The 19,158-nt window shown below is 45.9% G+C and overlaps 2 protein-coding genes across 7 annotated transcripts in view; both read left to right on the plus strand.

Moving 5' to 3' along the window:
* MGAM (maltase-glucoamylase) overlaps positions 1–10,858 on the plus strand; it is a 68,188-nt gene extending 57,330 nt beyond the window's left edge. For all 6 annotated transcript variants that reach the window (XM_066362906.1, XM_066362907.1, XM_066362904.1 and 3 more), the window contains 11 exons: positions 30–163; positions 402–436; positions 530–646; positions 1,689–1,837; positions 2,406–2,490; positions 2,966–3,022; positions 4,802–4,926; positions 5,745–5,833; positions 7,504–7,553; positions 8,118–8,288; positions 9,990–10,858. In XM_066362906.1, coding sequence (XP_066219003.1) covers positions 30–163; positions 402–436; positions 530–646; positions 1,689–1,837; positions 2,406–2,490; positions 2,966–3,022; positions 4,802–4,926; positions 5,745–5,833; positions 7,504–7,553; positions 8,118–8,288; positions 9,990–10,067 — 1,090 coding nt within the window. In that variant the 3' untranslated portion in view covers positions 10,068–10,858. The remainder of the gene's footprint in view (positions 1–29; positions 164–401; positions 437–529; positions 647–1,688; positions 1,838–2,405; positions 2,491–2,965; positions 3,023–4,801; positions 4,927–5,744; positions 5,834–7,503; positions 7,554–8,117; positions 8,289–9,989) is intronic.
* A 4,750-nt stretch (positions 10,859–15,608) lies between these two features.
* LOC136392203 (probable maltase-glucoamylase 2) overlaps positions 15,609–19,158 on the plus strand; it is a 53,151-nt gene continuing 49,601 nt past the window's right edge. Inside the window, exon 1 of the mRNA XM_066364257.1 lies at positions 15,609–15,843. The gene's annotated coding sequence lies outside the window, so the exon portion shown is untranslated. The remainder of the gene's footprint in view (positions 15,844–19,158) is intronic.

Raw genomic sequence — 19,158 nt, forward strand, 5'->3', positions numbered from 1 at the left:
TCAGCCACCTCCTGTTCCCCTCCAACCAGAGCCGTGCAGGAGGTGACGGGACAACGAGGCATCGTCGTCACCCGCTCCACGTTCCCCTCTTCCGGCCGCTGGGGGGGACACTGGCTGGGGGACAACACGGCCGCGTGGGACCAGCTGAAGAAATCGGTCATCGGTGTGTGGCTGATCCGGGGCGTCCGCGGTGGCGAGGGGAGACAGGGTCCCTGCTGAGGGGTTCGCGGAGGGGCAGGGAGGACGCGGGGCAGCGTGGCGTGGAGGACGCGGGGCAGAGTGGCGTGGAGGACGCGGGGCAGAGTGGCGTGGAGGACGCGGGGCAGAGTGGCGTACAGGTGGTCCCAGACCAGACCCACCAGACGTGTGTCATGTCTGACGCAGCTGTGTTCCCACCGCAGGCATGATGGAGTTCAGCCTCTTTGGCATACCCTATGTAAGTGCCCTGCGGGTCACTCCTAGTCCCCCAGGAGGGTAGTGGCGTTCCTCAGAAGCCGTCACAGTCTGATTCCCCTCCATCTTGTTTCAGACCGGAGCCGACATCTGTGGGTTCTTCAGGGATGCCGAGTATGAGATGTGTGCTCGCTGGATGCAGCTGGGGGCCTTTTACCCCTTCTCCCGGAACCACAACACCATCGGGACGCGGGTAGGAATGCAGCCCCTGTTCTGAGCTGCTCAGAGTCCCCAGGCCCAGCTTTAAAGCCATTAAACCCTCATGTTTCTTATCCTTTTTGAAAAATTTTTATACAATATTGTGAAGTGATGACCACAGTTGGGTTAGTTAATACCTTTCTCACCTCTGATTGTTCTTATTTCTTTTTTGTAATAATAATAATAATAATAATAATAATAATAAATCTCCCTGCAAGAAAAAGCCAGATGGTTTCTCTGGAGAATTTTATCAAACATTTAAAGAATAATGAATGCCAGTCTTCCTTAAAGTCTTTCAAAAACTCAGAATGCATTAATGACTTAATTGTAAAGCCCCAAGCCATAAAACTCCTAGAAGAAAACACAGGGGAAAGTCCCTTGACACTGGTCTTGGAGATGATTTTTTTTTCCTGGTAAGACACTGAAAACACCAGCAACAAAGACCAAAAAAAAAAAAAAAAAAAAAAAAAAAAAAAAAAAAAAAGAATAAACAGGACTATGTAAAACTTAAAAGCTGCTGCACAAAGAAACAATAAAAAATAAAATAAAAAGGCAACCTAAGGAATGGGAGAAAATATTTGTAAACCATCTATCTGATAAAAGCTTAATAATCAAAATCTGTAAGGTACTCACACAATTCAACCACAACCCACCCCCCAACAATCTAATTAAAAAGTGGCCACCGGAACTGAATAAGCATTTTTCCATGGAAGACGTACAAATGGCCAATTGGCTATATGAAAAAAACCCTCATGTTTCAACAAACCATCTTCTTCCGTGTTCTTTGGATTAACCTTTTCATTTGGGCAGTATTGTATCAATTATATCCCCAAAAGAGTGTCTTATGGGAGCATTTTAGCTGCTGTTCTGGAAGAGCTTCAGTGACCCCTTTCAGTCAGTTAAGAGCATTCTCAAAGTCTTACTTGTCACCATCTTTGACTTAGCCATGGATGATTTTCGTTTCTAATAAATTCTCAGCCACCTCAAGTCCCACAGCTCCCCTGTGGCGAGCTCTACAGCGCCTTTGTCTCCTCCAGAGGCAAGACCCTGTGTCCTGGGATACTGCCTTCGTGAATATCTCCAGAAGCGTCCTGCAGACCAGATACACCCTCCTTCCGTATCTCTACACCCTGATGCACCAGGCCCACACGCAGGGCAGTACGGTGGTGCGGCCGCTTCTCCACGAGTGAGTGTCTGGCTGGAACCCAAATGACGAGGGAGCGATTTCTCTCTATGTGGTTTCGGTTCTTCCAAAATTGAATTAAAGACATGATCACCTTTTGCCATAAGCTCTCTCTAGGCACATAAATATGTTATCTAGCATAGTGTCAATGATACCCTGGGTCATTAATAAGAGGCTATTGAATAAAAAAAATTTTTTTTTTCAAAATGATACAACACAACTTCTTTTAATTGGGGCACGTGAAGACCCACCTATCTTTTATAGAAGTTTAGGTTACAAGGCATCCCAGGGCGAGATCAGAGCGATGGAGGCCATTTTTGCATTTAGGATGTGCCATGGTTAAGAGACATGGAGATGTTTATAGGTGAGAACATGTCTAAACACAATCATATCTGGACTTTGAAGAACAGGACATGTAGAAAGCGAACGTAGATCTGCTTAAAGGTGGAAGGGTAACGTGAGGTAGAGAAGCTAGATTTCTAACTTGGGTCTGAACTGGAGGAGTTTCCTCCAGGCCTGGGCCTGGGGTCCTGTTGGAGTCCTGATTGCGGTGTCTTGGCTTGCCTTCCAGGTTTGTGTCAGACAAGGTGACCTGGGACATAGACGAGCAGTTCCTGCTGGGCCCAGCCCTCCTGGTCAGCCCTGTCCTGGAGCCTGTGAGTAGGGAGGCCTCTGATAGACCGAGGTCCCCGTTACGGAGCCTGGAGAACGGGGCGAGAAGAGTCCAGATCTGGTGGGGGGTCCTGAGATGTGGCTTCTTATTCTACCTCCATCTCTGCCTCTCCCGCTGAGCTGAAGTCCAGCACTTAAGTGTTCTGGTCCTCCGCTCCCTCATCTTTAATATCATCATAACAGAGTCTGGTTCATGGGACAGTCTAGAAGGGTTAAGTCTATAAGCAAATGATAATTTTTCTCCAAAGTCCTGGATCCCAAAGGACTTGACAGAAGCCACCAGTCTGGGGTAGGCCAGTCTCCCCTGTTTGAAGTAGGGGGACAACGAAGGCTTCCCCCACAGTTCCGACCTCTAGAGACATGAAGCATGAGGGTCAAAGGCCATCACTATAGTGTTGACCAAGTTGGTGACCCCGCCTTAGGTAACCAAGCCCTCGACCTGTGTGTGTTTCATTTTAGAATACCAGAAACATCACTGCGTATTTCCCTGGAGCCCGCTGGTATGATTACTACACGGTGAGTTTTTCTGTTCTTTACACAACCTGGGAAAATGGGAGTGTGCACAGGCTTTGGAATCTGACCGACCTCCGCTCACACCCACCGTGGCTCTGGACCCCACCCGTTTTCTCACCTCCAAGTTCCCTCCACTCCCCTCACCGAACTGTGAAATGACACACGAAGCATCTCACTCACTGCCTGGCTCTCATGAGTGGTCTTTGTGCGTTAGTTTGTATTGTTCCTTACACCAACACTCTTCACAATGGTGTGAAACCACAACACTAGTAAACACTGGGAACTGTGCTGCAAGTACAGCTTCTGCTCGTCCTCCCCTGCTAGGCCTTTCCTCTCCTCTTCCCCATCTCCTTCTACAGCCCAGATGCCCACAGAGGAGGTGTTAATCGTATCTCTCTAGGGTAAGTGAGGTCTTAGGCCATGTGTAAAACTCACACAGACGTATTGGGGCCCAACCCTTGTGCACAGGAGCAGTGCAGTTGCATTTAGACCTGCAGGCTGGACACATCATTCCCTGTTGCAGAATGTTTCCAGGCTACTCTGAGTCCCAGAAAACGCCCAGTATTCATAAGATATTGGCGTACAAGGTGATCCAGTTCCCCATGATAGCAGTGAGCAAACGGAAGATTCCTAGAGACAGGGGGCTGGAGTTTTTTATTAAGTCCTGTGAATGTTGAAGTCCTAAGGCAGGTATACCTCAGGGCATGAGTTATCTGTCACCATGCTGCCTTCTACCACCTAGTTCTGTACAGGTTGAACCTGTATAAAATAAACATTATTGCCCTGGACAACGAGCTCGACTGGTTAGAGCATCGTCCCGAAGCACAGAGGTTGCTGGTTCAATCCCCAGTCAGGATTCCTCTCTCTCTCTCTCTCTCTCTCTTTCTCTCTCTCTCCCCCTTCCTCTCTAAAATTAGTAAATAAAAATAAATAAATAAATAAAATGAACATCAGGGGCCAAAGGAATGTTATGGTAGCTTTTCTCCTACCTCTAAAGGTGTGGTTCTGAAATGGGAGAATTTTGCCTATCTGGGGACATTTGACAATGGTGAGATATTTTTGGTTGTCAAGAGTGGCAGTGGGTTGATGGGATGCTACTGCCATCTAGTGGACAGTCCCTGTTATACACCCAATAAGCACAGGACGGCTCCCACAACAGAGAACAAATTGTTCACAGTGCTAACTAACATGGAGAAGCCCTGCTCTGTAGCTTGAGAAAATATGGAAGGATGGTTTCTTAGGAATGGAGGTTTATGGCTCCAGGTCAGAGAGCACTTCTCCCTGTCACTCATGAGGCAAGATAAAGATCTGAACATCTAAGAAGACCCAGTGAGTTTAAGACAAGGATTTGTAACTGAGCTCACTTTCCTCTTTCCTGTGAAACATGCCAAAGGTGTTAGTTGAGCTGGCGGGCATGGGGATGGTGGCGTGAAGGGAGATGAAGACAAAGCGGATGAAGGGAGAGCAGGTGCAGAAACTCCTGTGTGGTCAGTGGACCAGGAGCCAACAAGCCCTGCATGACAAGACGGTCCCGCCCGGTTGTGCTCTGTGACACAGGAGGAGGGGGTGCACGGGGGCGGAGTGAGACCCACACTGTGGGCCCATGTCGTAGGTGCTGGGGAAATCCTTTAGGCAAGGGGCCCTGATGGTGGAGGGCCGTAGTCATGGATACGTGTGCAGGGACTGTGCACAGGCAGCAAGTTCAGAAGAGTGGACAGGTTTCTGGTGTGTTGTTCGGTGGCCCCTTCTCTCCCTCCTTATCTCTTACCTTCTGGGCCGCAGGGGGTGGACATTAAAGCAAGCAGGCAGTGGAAGGCCCTGCCGGCCCCCCTCGACCACATCAATCTTCACGTCCGCGGGGGCCACATCCTGCCCTGTCAGGAGCCTGCGCAGAACACCCACTTAAGGTGAGTGGTGGAACCAGGTCCCTCCTCACTTACACGTGGTTGCTCGGAGCCTGGTGGAGTGCCCGCCGCTCTGCAAGCAGTCCCCTCGGGCCCAAAAGCAGTTTTACTAAACATTTCTGTTGGTGGTTGGTTTGCTTGTTTGCTTTTTAACCCTTTTCACACTCTGCACTCAAATGAATGCATGCTGTGTGTCTAGAACTGAAATTTCTGGGGGGTTTTCCTTACCAAAGAGAAAAAAGTGAAACCCTGTGGTGCAAGCACTGTTATTATCCCCACTGTTATTTTATAGATGAGCTTCATTACTGTCTGGGGAGCGGGCCGTGTGATGAACTCCGAGTCACATGGTTAGTAGGTAGATGAGCAGGGACTAAAATCTATGTCTAACATCAAACTCAAATTCTTAGAGCCCTGCTCATTTGAGTCCAAAAATTCAGTTACCAACAGAAGGACTTGGGACATTTGTAAGCAGAACTCTCGGTGCACATATCTGGGAGGTTAAGTCTTGGAAGAAGGAAGACCGCAAGACCAGGTCTCTCCTCACCACGGGGAAGGGAGAGGACCCAGTGGGATGGGCTAAGTTTCTGGTAGAGCTTGTAGAACCTTAAAGGGAACTCCCCTTTGCTTCATGCATTAATTCATTCGTTCCTGACACGAAGCCACAGAGCTAACGGCGACAGAACCAGAGGTACATCATGGCCCCTTGAACTCCAGCACTTGGTCTTTAGAGCATGAAGGACTTCCTTTCCGTGTTCTGGAAACCCTTGGCTGGCGCCCATGGCTGGGTTTTTAGCTGACGCCTGTCTCCCACTTGCCTGCAGCCGCCAGAAATCCCTCGGCTTCAAGGTTGCCTTGGACGACAAGGGGACTGCTGAAGGCTGGCTCTTCTGGGATGATGGGGAAAGCATCGGTGAGTAAGGGTTGCCTCTGACTCGTGCCAATTCCATTGACTAGCTAGGTTCCTGGGTACCTTGGAGACCTGTTTTTCCTTTCTCGTGTTAAAGCAACCCTGCATTCGTTAAAGATAGCCCTCACTTTGAAGTGAGTAATGCGTAGTGTATGTGATCTTTGTGCTGCACGCAAATGAAGCTTAGCTGTGACTCTCTCGCCATTATCCACTGTCCTCATCCACTGTGGGAGTCATTGTGAAAATTTCTTCAGACCCGATTTAAATATACTTCCGTATGGTGTCTGTTCAAAGGCACATTCCCAAATTGCACGGTTCATTGTCCCAGTAGGAGAGACAGTGCCGCTGTCGGCTGTGCTGTTTACTACCGCGGGGGCGCGGGGGGGATTTTCTGTTACGGGCTTACAGGAATTAGTGAACTCTCAGGAGGACGGCTCAAGTATCACTCACTATCTGTTTCCAGCCCAGTGCTGCCTTAGCCAACTTTCTGCAGTGATTGGAAATGTTCTGTAGCTCTGTGGCCAAAGTAGCCATTGGGCATAGGTGGCTACTGAGCACTTGAAATGTGACAAGTGCATCTGGAGAATTGAGTTTGTTTTTTTTATCTTTTTTTTTTTTTTTACAGAGAGAGAGAGAGTCAGAGAAAGGGACAGATAGGGACAAACAGGAAGGGAGAGAGATGGGAAACATCCGTTCTTTGTTGCGGTTCCTTAGTTGTTCATTGATTGCTTTCTCATATGTGCCTTGACTGGGGGGGCTACAGCAGACTGAGTAACCCCTTGCTCAAGCCAGCGATGTTGGGTCCAAGCTGGTGAGCTTAGCTCAAACTAGATGAGCCCACGCTCAAGCTGGCGATGTCGGGGTCTCAAACCTGGGTCCTCCACATCCTAGTCCAACACTCTATCCACTGTGCCACCGCCTGGTCAGGCGGAACTGAGTTTTTAATGTCACTTCATTTTAATTCATCATAATTTAAATCAATACATTTTGCTTGTGGGCAGCACAATTCTACTGGGCAGCCAGTGCCCTCTGATGGAGGGAGCGGTAAGCAAATCAGAAAGAGGAGAGTGCATGGGGCCAGGCAGAGAGCTGCAGGGTGGACGCGGGCTGGGCTCACCTGTGACGAGGCTCTGGTCAACCCACCTTTAGTGGACACGCTGCGCTTCACGTTCTCTCTGGGCCCGTGGCGTAAACTGAGGATAAAAGGACAAAGAAGCATTTTCTGTGGTTCTCTTTGTTCTCCAGGGATTGCATTTAAGAAATTACTGGACATCTCATAAGACCAGCTGACCCAGACACCAGTCTTGGTGTTTTTGACCTGTTCTGTTTGCATGTATGTTCACATATGTGCGCTTCATGCAGAAGGAGCCTGGAAGTTCCGAGGTGTCTAGGAAGACGTTGGGAGAGGTAGCCCACAGGGAAGAGAGGTAGATTCAGGTGACATTATGTGTGGTGACTCTGTCGGACAGATGTGTCTATACACACTCATTTCAAACGTCCTGTGCAAACTGAGGTTGGGGGCACAGTCTGACTGATCTCTGTACATAGGTCTTAAACAAAATAGAAATCTGTAAAGAAAAAAAAATAACCCCTATTTTCTCAACCAAGACAGGTAGGCAATGACAATTCTAGAGCCTAACTCTGATCACAGTTCTCCTATTGTGTGTTTGCAGATACCTATGGAAAAGGACTCTATTACCTGGCTCGCTTCTCTGCCAGCCGGGTGAGTGTGACTGATGTTACGAAGAGGAGCCAGAGTTCTCCTGGCTTAGTAGGATGCTGCGCATCATGAGGGTACAAAGAACCACCTAGAATTCTTTCACTGCCCACCTTCTAGACTTTGATTGATTTAACGTGCTCCCAAGAAGTTTTCCGTGGTTCAGCCTGTTCATGGTTCATCTTAAAGTTATTCCGGGCAGAGATGGACGCACTCGTTCAGTGTTATCCAGCTCTTGTTCCCGTGTTGCCTTGAATGGTCTGTGTGTTTTACGACTTCTGCACGTGGAGCATGGGAGGTTTCCGATGGCTGAGACTGTCTCCTTCTAGTTCAGGGCGATGCTAGAGACCTCGCAGGTGCTTCTTAGCCAATGAAAACTCATGTGATAGTTGGTGACAGGAAGGAGATAGAGTCCTGGAATCATGACAGCACCACAGGGACACACATGATGGTGACTCTGAAGCTGTCTTACTTCACGATGCTTATTATCCCTAAGAAAGAGGTGGGAAAAAGTTTGAACAAATGTTGCTATTTTTTTCTTTCTGGTTTCTTTTGTCTCCAACTTGACAGAATATGATGGAGAGTCATGTGGTTTTCAACAAATACATCACTGATGCCAACCCTTTGAATCTGGGCTACTTTGAGATCTGGGGAGCGGGCAGTGTCCCCGTGTCCAGTGTCAACGTCTCTGTGAGCAGCACGGTGATAACCCCCAGCTTCACCTACAATAATACAACCCAGGTGTGTGCCCAGCGAAGAGTCTGAATGGCATTTCCCAGCCCTGAGCTGCCTTGAGCAATGCCTGCCTGTTTGCTCGCTAATGCCCCCCCCCCCATCTCCTGCAAAGCCCTCCCGCAGTCCCTCTGTTTGTAGCGTGCCGGCGAGGGACCGCATGGTGATGGAGGGGGAATCGGGCTTATCCTCACTGGGGACTGAGGGTCTGGATCCATACTTTCCACGCACGCCGCTTGCCTGCAAAGCTATGTAAAACCAGGTGGTTTGCTCCCTCACCTGGACCTCAGAGATAGACTTCCCAAATAGCTTTCTCTACCGTATTTCATCAACTGTACAGCACCATAGTTAAAAGCCACCCCATTGTTCCATGTGCCATAAAGACAGAAAGAATGAATGACAAAAGTATGATACAGTGACTTTCTATCACTGAACATTCTATTTTGAACTTATAGAGAGTTTTGTAAAACTTCTTTAGACATAGGTTTTTATATGTTAAGTGATAATACAGGGAAAAGCGTGGGGCGGCGATATAGGGGCTTTGATGTTGTGACGTAGAAGTAATTCACAAGAGGTAGACCCCGGATGTGAAGAAGTGTGAGAAATGCCCGAACCAATGTGTACCACATACTGCCCTTTTATTATTTATATATGTAAATTATTTTATTATTTAAATCTTCTATTATTTCTTATTATCTGAAAGGAGGCTACATGACACCAACAGGTTAAGGCGTTTCCTGTGACTTACCCGAGGTTCCGGCGATACAGAATTTCATACAACTCTCCCACTATTTTCCGGGAGCTTCTTCTTCCCAGCCACTAGCATGTTTAGATGGGTTTGCCTCTCAGAGCTCTCTCTATCTTACTATCAGCCAGGGTGCAGACTTCTCCCTACAATAATCCTTACGAGGTTTGCGGCCCCCTGTTCGCAGTGCAGCGACAGCAAAGGCATCCGTGGGTGTAGGGGTAATCGTCACTGTCACTCAACGCAATCTCAAGGCTGTCGATTGCAAGACGCAGTCTGACTTCATGCACATCCTGCACATCTCTTCTCCTGTGGTCAAGGACCTCTCCTTGTGAGCTTGGCTTCTTGCTTTTTCCTGGACTATATATTTTCCTCCTAGAGCCCTCCCCGAGTACAAGGTCTGAAACAGAATTTCTTCCTTCCATTTTGTATTTTTTATTTGTTTCCTCTTATTTGTGGTTTTCTGGCCAACCAACTCCCCAAACTTTGCCGAGAGCTCACAAAGGACTTTACCCGCTTTGGTTGCCAACCAACTCCTGGACAGCACATGCTGTGAGATTCTCCTGAAAGGATTTGCCTAACAAACAGCTGCAGCGCGGACTCTAACTGGCTCTCAGCTGGGCTCTGCTAGGGACTAGCTGGAGTGGAGATCTCAGGATAATCAACACACCCTCAGTTGAATGGAAATGAGAATATTTTCTCCAATTTGTCTATGGGGTTGTGTCTCTACAGTGGCTGCATATTGCCTTATTTGGGGGCTTGCTGTCTTGTCCCGGTCACTGGGTGACATTTTGTACTCTAAGGAATTAAGAAACACCCTTCTCACCTGAAAATCTGAGTGAGGTCTGGATCTAGGCAATGAACTGGGAAAGTATCGGAGTGTGTGACCATGGGCTCCTATCTGATTTATTAGCAGGAAATTTCAATAATCTAAAGCCCAATGCTTTTCCTTTGCTTCCCCACAGGTGTTAACTATTGATGTGGCCAGCAGAAACATCAGCCTACATAATTTCATTTCAGTGACATGGGGGAGTACTCCGTGAATTTTAAGAGCAAGATCCTGTGAATGACTTTGAAACTACATTATGCTTCGTGCTTATAAAATTATTGTCTGTTGCTAATTGGTTCATGCCTAGCATGGCTAAAATCTTCTATTAATTCTGTTATATGTTGTGTCTTAGCCCTGTGGGATAGGCAGTAGAGAGATGTAGAAAATCTACAGGCTACCTTAACGTCTCTGTGATTAGTACAGTATTTAGTGTTCATCATCCAACATTTACTGAAGATGAACTGGGTCCATGGTGAAGGGTGTGAGCATGTGTATGTATATGTAACCAGGAAAAGGGTCCCAATCTCCTGCTGAATACACAAGAAAAAGCTTGCTAAAACACTTTCAGACCCTGGAGCTAACACCCCGAGAAAGAACACCTGTTGGTTGGTTATGGGGAGATGGGAATGTTCTGTTGAGAGCAGGAGATAAGGGGAAGAAAATGCCAACACAAGGAAAGGTAAGTAGGAAAGATGAGCAGAAACAGACAGTGATAAAAGTGATTTTGATGAATAAGAAGATAGTGTTAAAATATTAGGAAGATTAGCCTCACGGGGAAGAGAAAGGAAGAGCCAACTACTTGAAAGCAAGAAGGGTTAGGGGAAACTCTTAGCGTATGGAAGTAGGGGTGAGGGTGACGTTGAAGCAGGCGAAACTGAAGAAGGGAGTTTGAATGTAAAAAAACCCAATAATGCTGTCATGGTGTGCTTTGAAATGTGTAAATCTTACTTCTCTAAATAACCCGACCTGATGTATATACATACATGCATGCGACCTCTATGCCAAGCAAAATAAAACAAGCATCTTTTCAAGAGATTGTGACGTTTTTACTATGCTGACCATGGGTATGGTCTCTTCGGATGAAGGCTACATCTTATTCAGCAAACCCTTGTAAATTGGTCTTGTTTTCTTTGGCATCAGAGTTCTGGCAGTCTAAATCCACCGATGGAATGGGTAGCTTTAGGATGACCAGCCCCCCCCCCCCCCAACAGCTTTGGCATGGCTTTTTATAAAATTTAGGTTTGGGGAAGAGTGTACTTGGACCATTGTTGTTTTAACCACCATAGCAGTTCCTGTATGTGGTAAAACATCAACTCTGGCAAAATAGAAGTTGCAATACCCTTGGTTAAAACACTAGATGGTTAAAATTTGGGATAAAAAATTGCATATTAATGATTAACAGAAATATTTATTTATTTTTTTTATTTTTCTGAAGTGAGAAGTAGGGAGGCAGAGAGACAGACTCCCGCATGTGCCTGACCGGGATCCACCCAGCATGTCCACCAGGGGCCAATGCTCTGCCCATCTAGGGGCATTGCTCCATTGCAAGCAGAGCCATTCTAGTGCCTGAAGCGGAGGCCATGGAGCCATCCTCAGCACCCAGGGCAACTTTGCTCCAATGGAGCCTTGGCTGCCAGAGGGGAAGAGAGAGATAGAGAGGAAGGAGAAGGAGAAGGGTGGAGAAGCAGATGGGCGCTTCTCCTGTGTGCCCTGGCCTGGAATCGAACCTGGGACTTCCATACACCGGGCCAACACTCTACCACTGAGCCAACCAGCCAGAGCAAGAATATTTACTTTTATAACAAATTCTGCCATTTCATGCGGCCACTTGGTGTTTTTATTTGTGCTTAAAATAGAAAACAGTGAAACCTAGTGCAGACTCAAGGTGTCATTATTTGGTTGGTAAATACAAATTTTAGTTTTTACATAATGTCTTACTTAATTTGAATAATTTGAAATGTATTCTTCATTTCCCAATTATTAAGTTTTTAAAACCAAACATGAATCCAGAAACATTTTTAAAGTTTATTATTTAGAAAATTAAATTTAACAGGGTAACATTGATCAATAAGAGTACAGTGCACAATAGGTTTCAGGTAAACATTTCTGTAGCATTTGAACTAATGATTATGTTGTGTACCCACCACCCAAAGTCAAATCATTTTCTGTCACCTTATATTTGTCCTCTTTACACCCTTTCCCCACCCCTCTCCCATACTCCCTTCCCCCTGGTAACCACTTTTATCTATGTCCACGAGTCTCAGTTTTATATCCCACCTACATGTGAAATAATATAGTTCTTAGCTTCCCAGATTTCTTATTTCACTCAGTTATAATGTTCTCAAGGTCCAGACTTGTTGTTGTAAATGGCACTATGTCATCATTTCTTATGGCTGAGTAGTATTCTATTGTATATATGTACCACATCTTCTTTATCCAATCCTCTATCGAGGGACACTTTGGTTGTTTCCATGTCTTGGCCACTGTGAATAATGCTGCGATGAACATGGAGGTGCCTGTGTCTTTATGTACCAGTGTTTTTGAGTTTTGGGGGTAGATACCCAGTAGAGGGATTGCTGGGTCATATGGTAATTCTATTCTTAGTTTTCTGAGGAACCACCATACTTTCTTTCATAATGGTTGCATTCCCATCAGCAGTGAATGAGGATTCCTTTTTCTCCACAACCTCTCCAGTACTTGTAATCCAGAAAATTAAATGGAGTGTTTACTTTTAGTATTATAGTACTTGAAAATGAATGTGTTAGAAATGAATGTTGTTTATATTCTTATGACTCTTTTTTTAATACCAGAAAGGCACATTCTGCTTGTGTATTCATGTGTGAGTGTGTGCAGAAGCCTACAGAATATAATATTGTTAAATTGGCTTATTTTCTAATTATCAAAATAAGGGGCTTATTCGGAATGAGAGCCTGAGCTAACTATGCAACTAATATAAAATGTGGGGAAGTAACCATGATCTAAAAATGTGGGAAAACATTGGCCCTCCTGTAGCTAACCTGAACTCTTGAGAGTTCAGGGCTAAACATCTTGTTGGTTTCTGATCTGATGATTTGCAGCCATCTGCTTGCTTTGATCACATTATGAGTTATGCCAAGAGCTATCTTCACCATGTTTTCCTACTCATGAACAACCAAAAGATATTTAGTCACATGCTTATCTCTTCCCTCCGAAGTATAGTATCTGTTACCTGTTCATCATCAGCACAAGCACGTGACCCGGTATCATCCAATGGCCAGTCAGCAAGAAAGGATGGCAAAGTTAGCTATTTTCAGTGCCTTAAAAACAACAACAACGGGTAGTTGGGCCTGTCGGTGAGCATGGCGATATGAGGAGTTAAAGAGTCAAGTATCACACACAAAAAATAGAAAGATCTTATGTAATAATAAATCTCCTTTCTTAGTCATTGGCCAAGGTGCCATCCCAATTTGAAATGAGATCCAGGTGTATTTTCTCTGTAACACAGGCTTCCTTGTACTGTCACAGAGATAAGCTGAGGGTTCATAAAGGCAGAAAGCAAGTGTGTGTGTGTGGGGGTGCTTGTCACACTGAGCATTTGTAGCAAACCTGAACTGCTGTGGGTGCTATATTCCTGATGGGTCTTAGGTGCCATCAAAACATAGCATGCCCGCATATATGGACTATACAATACCCTATATATGCTAGATGCCCTCATCTATTGTTGGTGGGAACGCAAAATGTTGCCACCCCTTTGGAAAACAGTTCTCTGGTTCTTCAAAAAATTAAAGGTACAGTTACCATATGACCCAGACATTCCACTTCTATGTATATCACCCAGAAAACTGAATGTTCATAGGAGCATTTCCCATAATAGCCAAAAAGCAGAAACAACCTCAGTGTACATCAACTAATGAGTGGACAAGCATAGTGCGATATGTTAGTATAGTGAGTATCATCCAGCCCTCAAAAGGAATACAGTTCTGATGTCTATAGGTGTCTGATACCTGCAGCCACATGGATTGAAAACATTATGCCAACCGAAGGAAGCCAAACACAAACGGCCTCTATTATACGATTCAATTTCTATGAAATGTTCACAGCAGGCAAATGCATAAAGACAGAAAGTAGCTTAGTGGTTGCAGGGATTGGGAGAGAGGGGAGTGAAAAGTGACCACTAGTGAATGGATGTCTTCTTTTGGAGACGATAGCAGTGTTTGGGAATTAGATAGTGGTGATGGTTGCACATCTTTGTGAATATACTAGAAACACTGAATTTTGCACTTTAAAAGGGTGAATTGAATGTCATAGTATGCAAATTATATTTCAGTCTTCTTAAAACCACTTTTTTTCCTTTTTTTCTCTTTAGCTAGCTTAAGAAGAAAAGAAAAGCTTAAAAGGTGTTAGTGACTCATAGGAACTCCAGGAAGGCTAGTGTCAGGTTTGCAGGCTGTGTGACCAGGGACAAGAGCCCAGTCACCCTGGCCAGGGGCTGGGTTGTTGCGGGGTGGGGTCCTTAGCAAAAGTCTGGCAGCCTGTACCTCCAATACTGAGCAATAGGTCTCTTGTCCCTGCTCCCTCTGAAATGGTGTGTCTTCACCATCCTGGATCCCACACGGCCACTCCACCTCACTTTCTTCTGGGTCACAGCCATGTCCCATCAACTGAGTACAAGCCACTTGCCTCCACCTTGGCTGAAAGAGAATTTCTGGCCTCTTCCCTGGGGAGGCAGACTTCTCAAAGTTGGAAATTCCTAAAGTATTAGAAGGCTCTTTTAAAAAGTGCTGATCTATCAAAGAGTGTGACTGATTTCCTTTAGAGGTGTCTTCCCACTTCAAGATGATATTTCTATTTTAATGGTGCTTCACTTATTTAGAATAATAGGTGGGAAGGCTATTTAAACAAATGAAGAGCTGAATTACCTCAAGGAAACTTTGGGCGAGAGAAATAAAGAAAGGAACGATGAGGAGAACCAAGAGCTCTTCATTCTTTCACTTTCTTTTTTTTCTTTTTTTTGTATTTTTCTGAAGTTGGAAATGGGGAGGCAGTCAGACAGACTCACACATGTGCTCAACCGGGATCCACCTGGCACGCCCACCAGGGGGCGATGCTCTGCCCATCTGGGGCATCGCTCTGTTGCAACCAGAGCCATTCTACTGCCTGAGGCAGAGACCACAGAGCCATCCTCAGCGCCCGGGCCAACTTTGCTCCAAAGGAGCCCTGGCTGCAGGAGGGGAAGAGAGAGACAGAGAGGAAGGAGAGGGGGAGGGGTGGAGAAGCAGATGGGCACTTCTCCTGTGTGCCCTGGCCGGGAATTAAACCCGGGACTTCTGCACGCCAGGCTGACACTCTACCACTGAGCCAACCGGCCAGGGCCCATTCTTTCTAATTCAATGAATGGCTGTGTATTTTGAACTAGCCATGGATGTTGGGCAGAGTGCTCAGCATAGGAGGTACAACAGGGAAGGAGATGGATGAGACCTCAGCTCTTGAATTCTCTAGGCTCCATGGTCAGGCAAGTGAGTGTAATACTGTGTGAGAAGCAAAGGAATTAGATACGGACAGAAACACAGAAGAAACAGTCACATTAAAACTCCACTTGCCCCTTTCATTAACAGATGAAGCTTCCTCCATGTCACAGGGGAAGTGAGGGCCTTTTATGGTCTGCTGAGAAATGCATTTCTCTCCTCCAGTGGCCGTCAGTTTATAGGGCAATAAATCAATCCTGGCTACATCAGCCCAGTCACCTTTGCTCAGTGCTTCTAGAGAACCACCAAGGGATAGAAGTGACAAATAAAACAATAGGGCTATGAGGTGAGTACTGTTTCCCATGCAGGCAGCGCTTTGAGCAAGTCGTGCGCCTTTCTCCTAGTGGCAGGTCCTCGTCTCCTTCTCTGCTAAGTGGTCTGGACAGCAGATACCTTTTTCTGGACCTGATACCTTCTTCCCTCGGCACAGACTTGGAGGAGAGGGGATGAGATAGTGCATGGAGCAACGGGCTGCCTGGAGACGAGGTGGGTGTGTGTGGGGGCAGATGCGGGGGGTCTGATGTGTGAAGTTTCTCTCTCACCGGAAGAGACTGAGGAAGGAAGAACCAGACGGGACCCCTCTGGGAGCTCAGTGAGATTGGCAAGGATGGAGCGTCAGGTGAATGTGTCTTTCCAAGCTGAGGGAAATGGCTACACAATTATGAAGGTTTTTAATAAAATCTGGCTTTTAATTGTTCAAAAATGTTTTCTGATACAGAAAAGTGGTTTCAGGCAGGGAGGGTTTCTAAGGAGGGAAGAATTTCTACCTTTAGGAATCTCCGCTCCTACCTTCTGCCCAGCTGACATAGTCCCTGTGGCAGGACAATGCCTGGGATAGTCCCCAGAGTGTGCTGAGCCTCGGGTGCTGACCTGCTCCCCCAGGAGGATGAAGGAGCTATGGAAGGAGTACCTGCTTCTGGTTGGCAGAGGCTGGAAAGACAAGTCTCCCCATGGCGAGAAGCAAAGAAGTCTCACTGGTGGACAGTGTGTTTACTGGGTTCATGAACCGTGGACTCTATATGTGAGAAACTCAACTAGGTGTTGTGAGCATATAAGGTGGTCTCTCAGACTTCTTTCACCATCTGAAATTCCACCACTGGTGACTCAGCCTCTCTATCTGTAAGCTCTGGCCGTCCAGGTGATATTGTGAAGAGACTGTTCAAGTCCTAGTGTAAGAAGCGGGGCCACTCTGCTTTTGCCTCAGTAACTGACTGTGGTTAGGCACAGCTCCTTAGCCTTGGTTTGTGAAATGGGGATCTCGATGCCTGCATTCCCCTAGAAGTAAAAAGCTAACTTTTTATGAGAAGCAACAAGCATTTATTTGAGATCACAGAATTGCAATTTGGGAACACGGCTTCAAGAGGAAGCCCAAATTGTGTCCCTGTTGCAGGGTAAGGGCAAGGAGATTTTATGGGGAAAGGAAGGGAAATTATTACATGAATGGAGGAGAGAATTTCCTGTTGTTGTCAACACTGAGTCTTGTTAGCCACACAGGGCACGCTATTGATTCTAAAGAATCTCTCTAGTGATCAGTCCTTGCGGTCAGGATGTCTGCTTTCCCTTTAGCTTACAAACAGTTGTTTGTAGAACGATATTGCTGTGACCCAGCCTAAAGGTTATTTTGCCCAGTTCAAACATTTCAAAGGTTCAAGGGCAAGATGTATAAGGCAGTTCCCCTGGAATGGCTTTTGGCTCCATTTTAAAATGGCACCACTTATGTCAACTTTCACCCCTGCCTGATCAACTCTGGTGTAGAAATTTTATGGGAATGTAACAATACAATATAGATCTTATGGGGATTAGAGTAAACCTTTGAATAATTTCGACTAGAGGAGAGACGCCTCAGATATAGGCTAATAAGAAGGAATAAATGTATCCAACTTCAATCCCAAACCCCAAACCTAACCCCACCCCACACTGCCCCACCTTGGCAGGTTATTTGTAGGTCCTTGCTTCTCACCCTATCTTACAATTAAGGTGCTTCTTTTCTTGGCTTATGACACATTGACCTAAAGGCTGCCTTAATTAAAAAGTTAAGCTAGGTCTGTATGAAAATACTTGTAGAAATGGTCATGGTCTTGGGCTGGGTTTGAGACAATTAGGGGTGCAGGGAAATGAAATTTAAAAGAGAAGTGAAATTTTAAAAAAGAGGGAGAAATTCTTTTGTCCACACAGATTTATAGATTGTCACTACATAAAGGTTGATTTGGTATGTCTGGAACACAGGAGAGAGAAGAGGCTGGACAGGTGGTCATGGGGAGGTATCATGATGACCTTGATTACAAAGCTAAAGAGTTGATACCTTATCTGGAGACCCATTGAAGGCTTGACTGTAGGAGAACCGCACGGCCCTCTTTATGCTTCAGAAAGATCAATGCTGCTGAGCGTGTTTGATGGACTCCAGGAGAAGAAAGAGTGCAAACAAGGCACCGGTGGGCAAGCTGTGGGCACAGTTCAGGCCAGACATGGTGGCCTAACTGAAGCATTTCCAATACAGATAGAGAGGAGGGAGCAGAGTAGACAGGTTCTGAGAGACGCCCCTGACTTAACCGGTCACAGGCTGCGCGGATGAACAGGAAGAGAGAACGAAAGAAACAGAACTGACCTAGGTTTTTAAAGAAATTGTGGTTCTGTTTTTCAAGGTCGGAATTATTTGAGAAGCAGCCAATTTGGCAGAACTGGCAGAGGTTGAGACTGAGGTGTTGGGGGAGATGACTTCACGTATAAATGTGTTGAATTTAGTGGAGCCTGGGGAACATCCAAGAGAGACACCCCAATAAGTAGTTGAATATATGAAGCTAAATCTCTGGGCTAGAAACCCAGGTTGTATTGACCTCAGTAGTCATACAGAGTCACCTGAGTGGAGACGATTGTTCAAGGAGAGCGGGGAGTGGACCTAAGAGAGTGACACTTGGGATGTCAGCCTCTAATGGAACAGGGCACTGCAGAGCAAACTGAAGCGGAACCAGAAATAGAGGCGAAAACCACAGAGGTTGAATGATATCAAGGAATCCAAAGGTGGGGAATTTGAAAGAGGAAGGTGTGGTTGATATGCCAGGTGACTTAGACAGTGGCCATTGTATTCAGCAGCTGGTGACCTTGGCAAGAGCAGTTGCCAGACACTGAAGCCAAGCCACGAATGCAGGAGGACGCTGATGCCAACAGCGTGGAGTTATCATTTTGGAAAGCTAGCTATGAAAGGAGAAAGGAAGTTACGGTACCTAGAGAGGAACACCGAGTTTAAGAGAGTTACAGTGACTTGGGGTGTATGTGTGAGGGGGAAAGAGCAAATTCAGAAGGAAAGTTTGGTAGTGCAAGAAAAATGAAGGGTAACTGGTGGGACAGGATTTTTTTTTTAACACTAATGATTTTATTTTCTTTATCATTTATCTTTTCTTTAAGTACAGTTGGCATACAATCTTACATTGTTCATATTAGTTTCAGGTGTACAATAGAATGATTCGATATTTTGGTTAGGCAAGAACACTCGAGGCATTCAGTGGTCAGCAAACTCATTAGTCAACAGAGCCAAATATCAACAGTATAACGATTGAAATTTCTTTTGAGAGCCAAATTTTTTAAACTTAAACTATATAGGTAGGTACATTCCTTTTCGAGGTAGCGCCCACACGTGGTCTTTTGTGGAAGAGCCACACTCAAGGGGCCAAAGAACCTCGTGTGGCTCGTGAGCCGCAGTTTGCCAACCAGGTGACTAGAATGAACTTGGAGACAGTGATAAGTAGAAACAAATATTCTCTGGTGTATGTAAAGGGGAATGCAGACAATTGATGAACGCATCTT

The sequence above is a fragment of the Saccopteryx leptura genome, chromosome 2 (genome assembly GCF_036850995.1).
Source record: "Saccopteryx leptura isolate mSacLep1 chromosome 2, mSacLep1_pri_phased_curated, whole genome shotgun sequence".
NCBI lineage: Eukaryota > Metazoa > Chordata > Mammalia > Chiroptera > Emballonuridae > Saccopteryx > Saccopteryx leptura.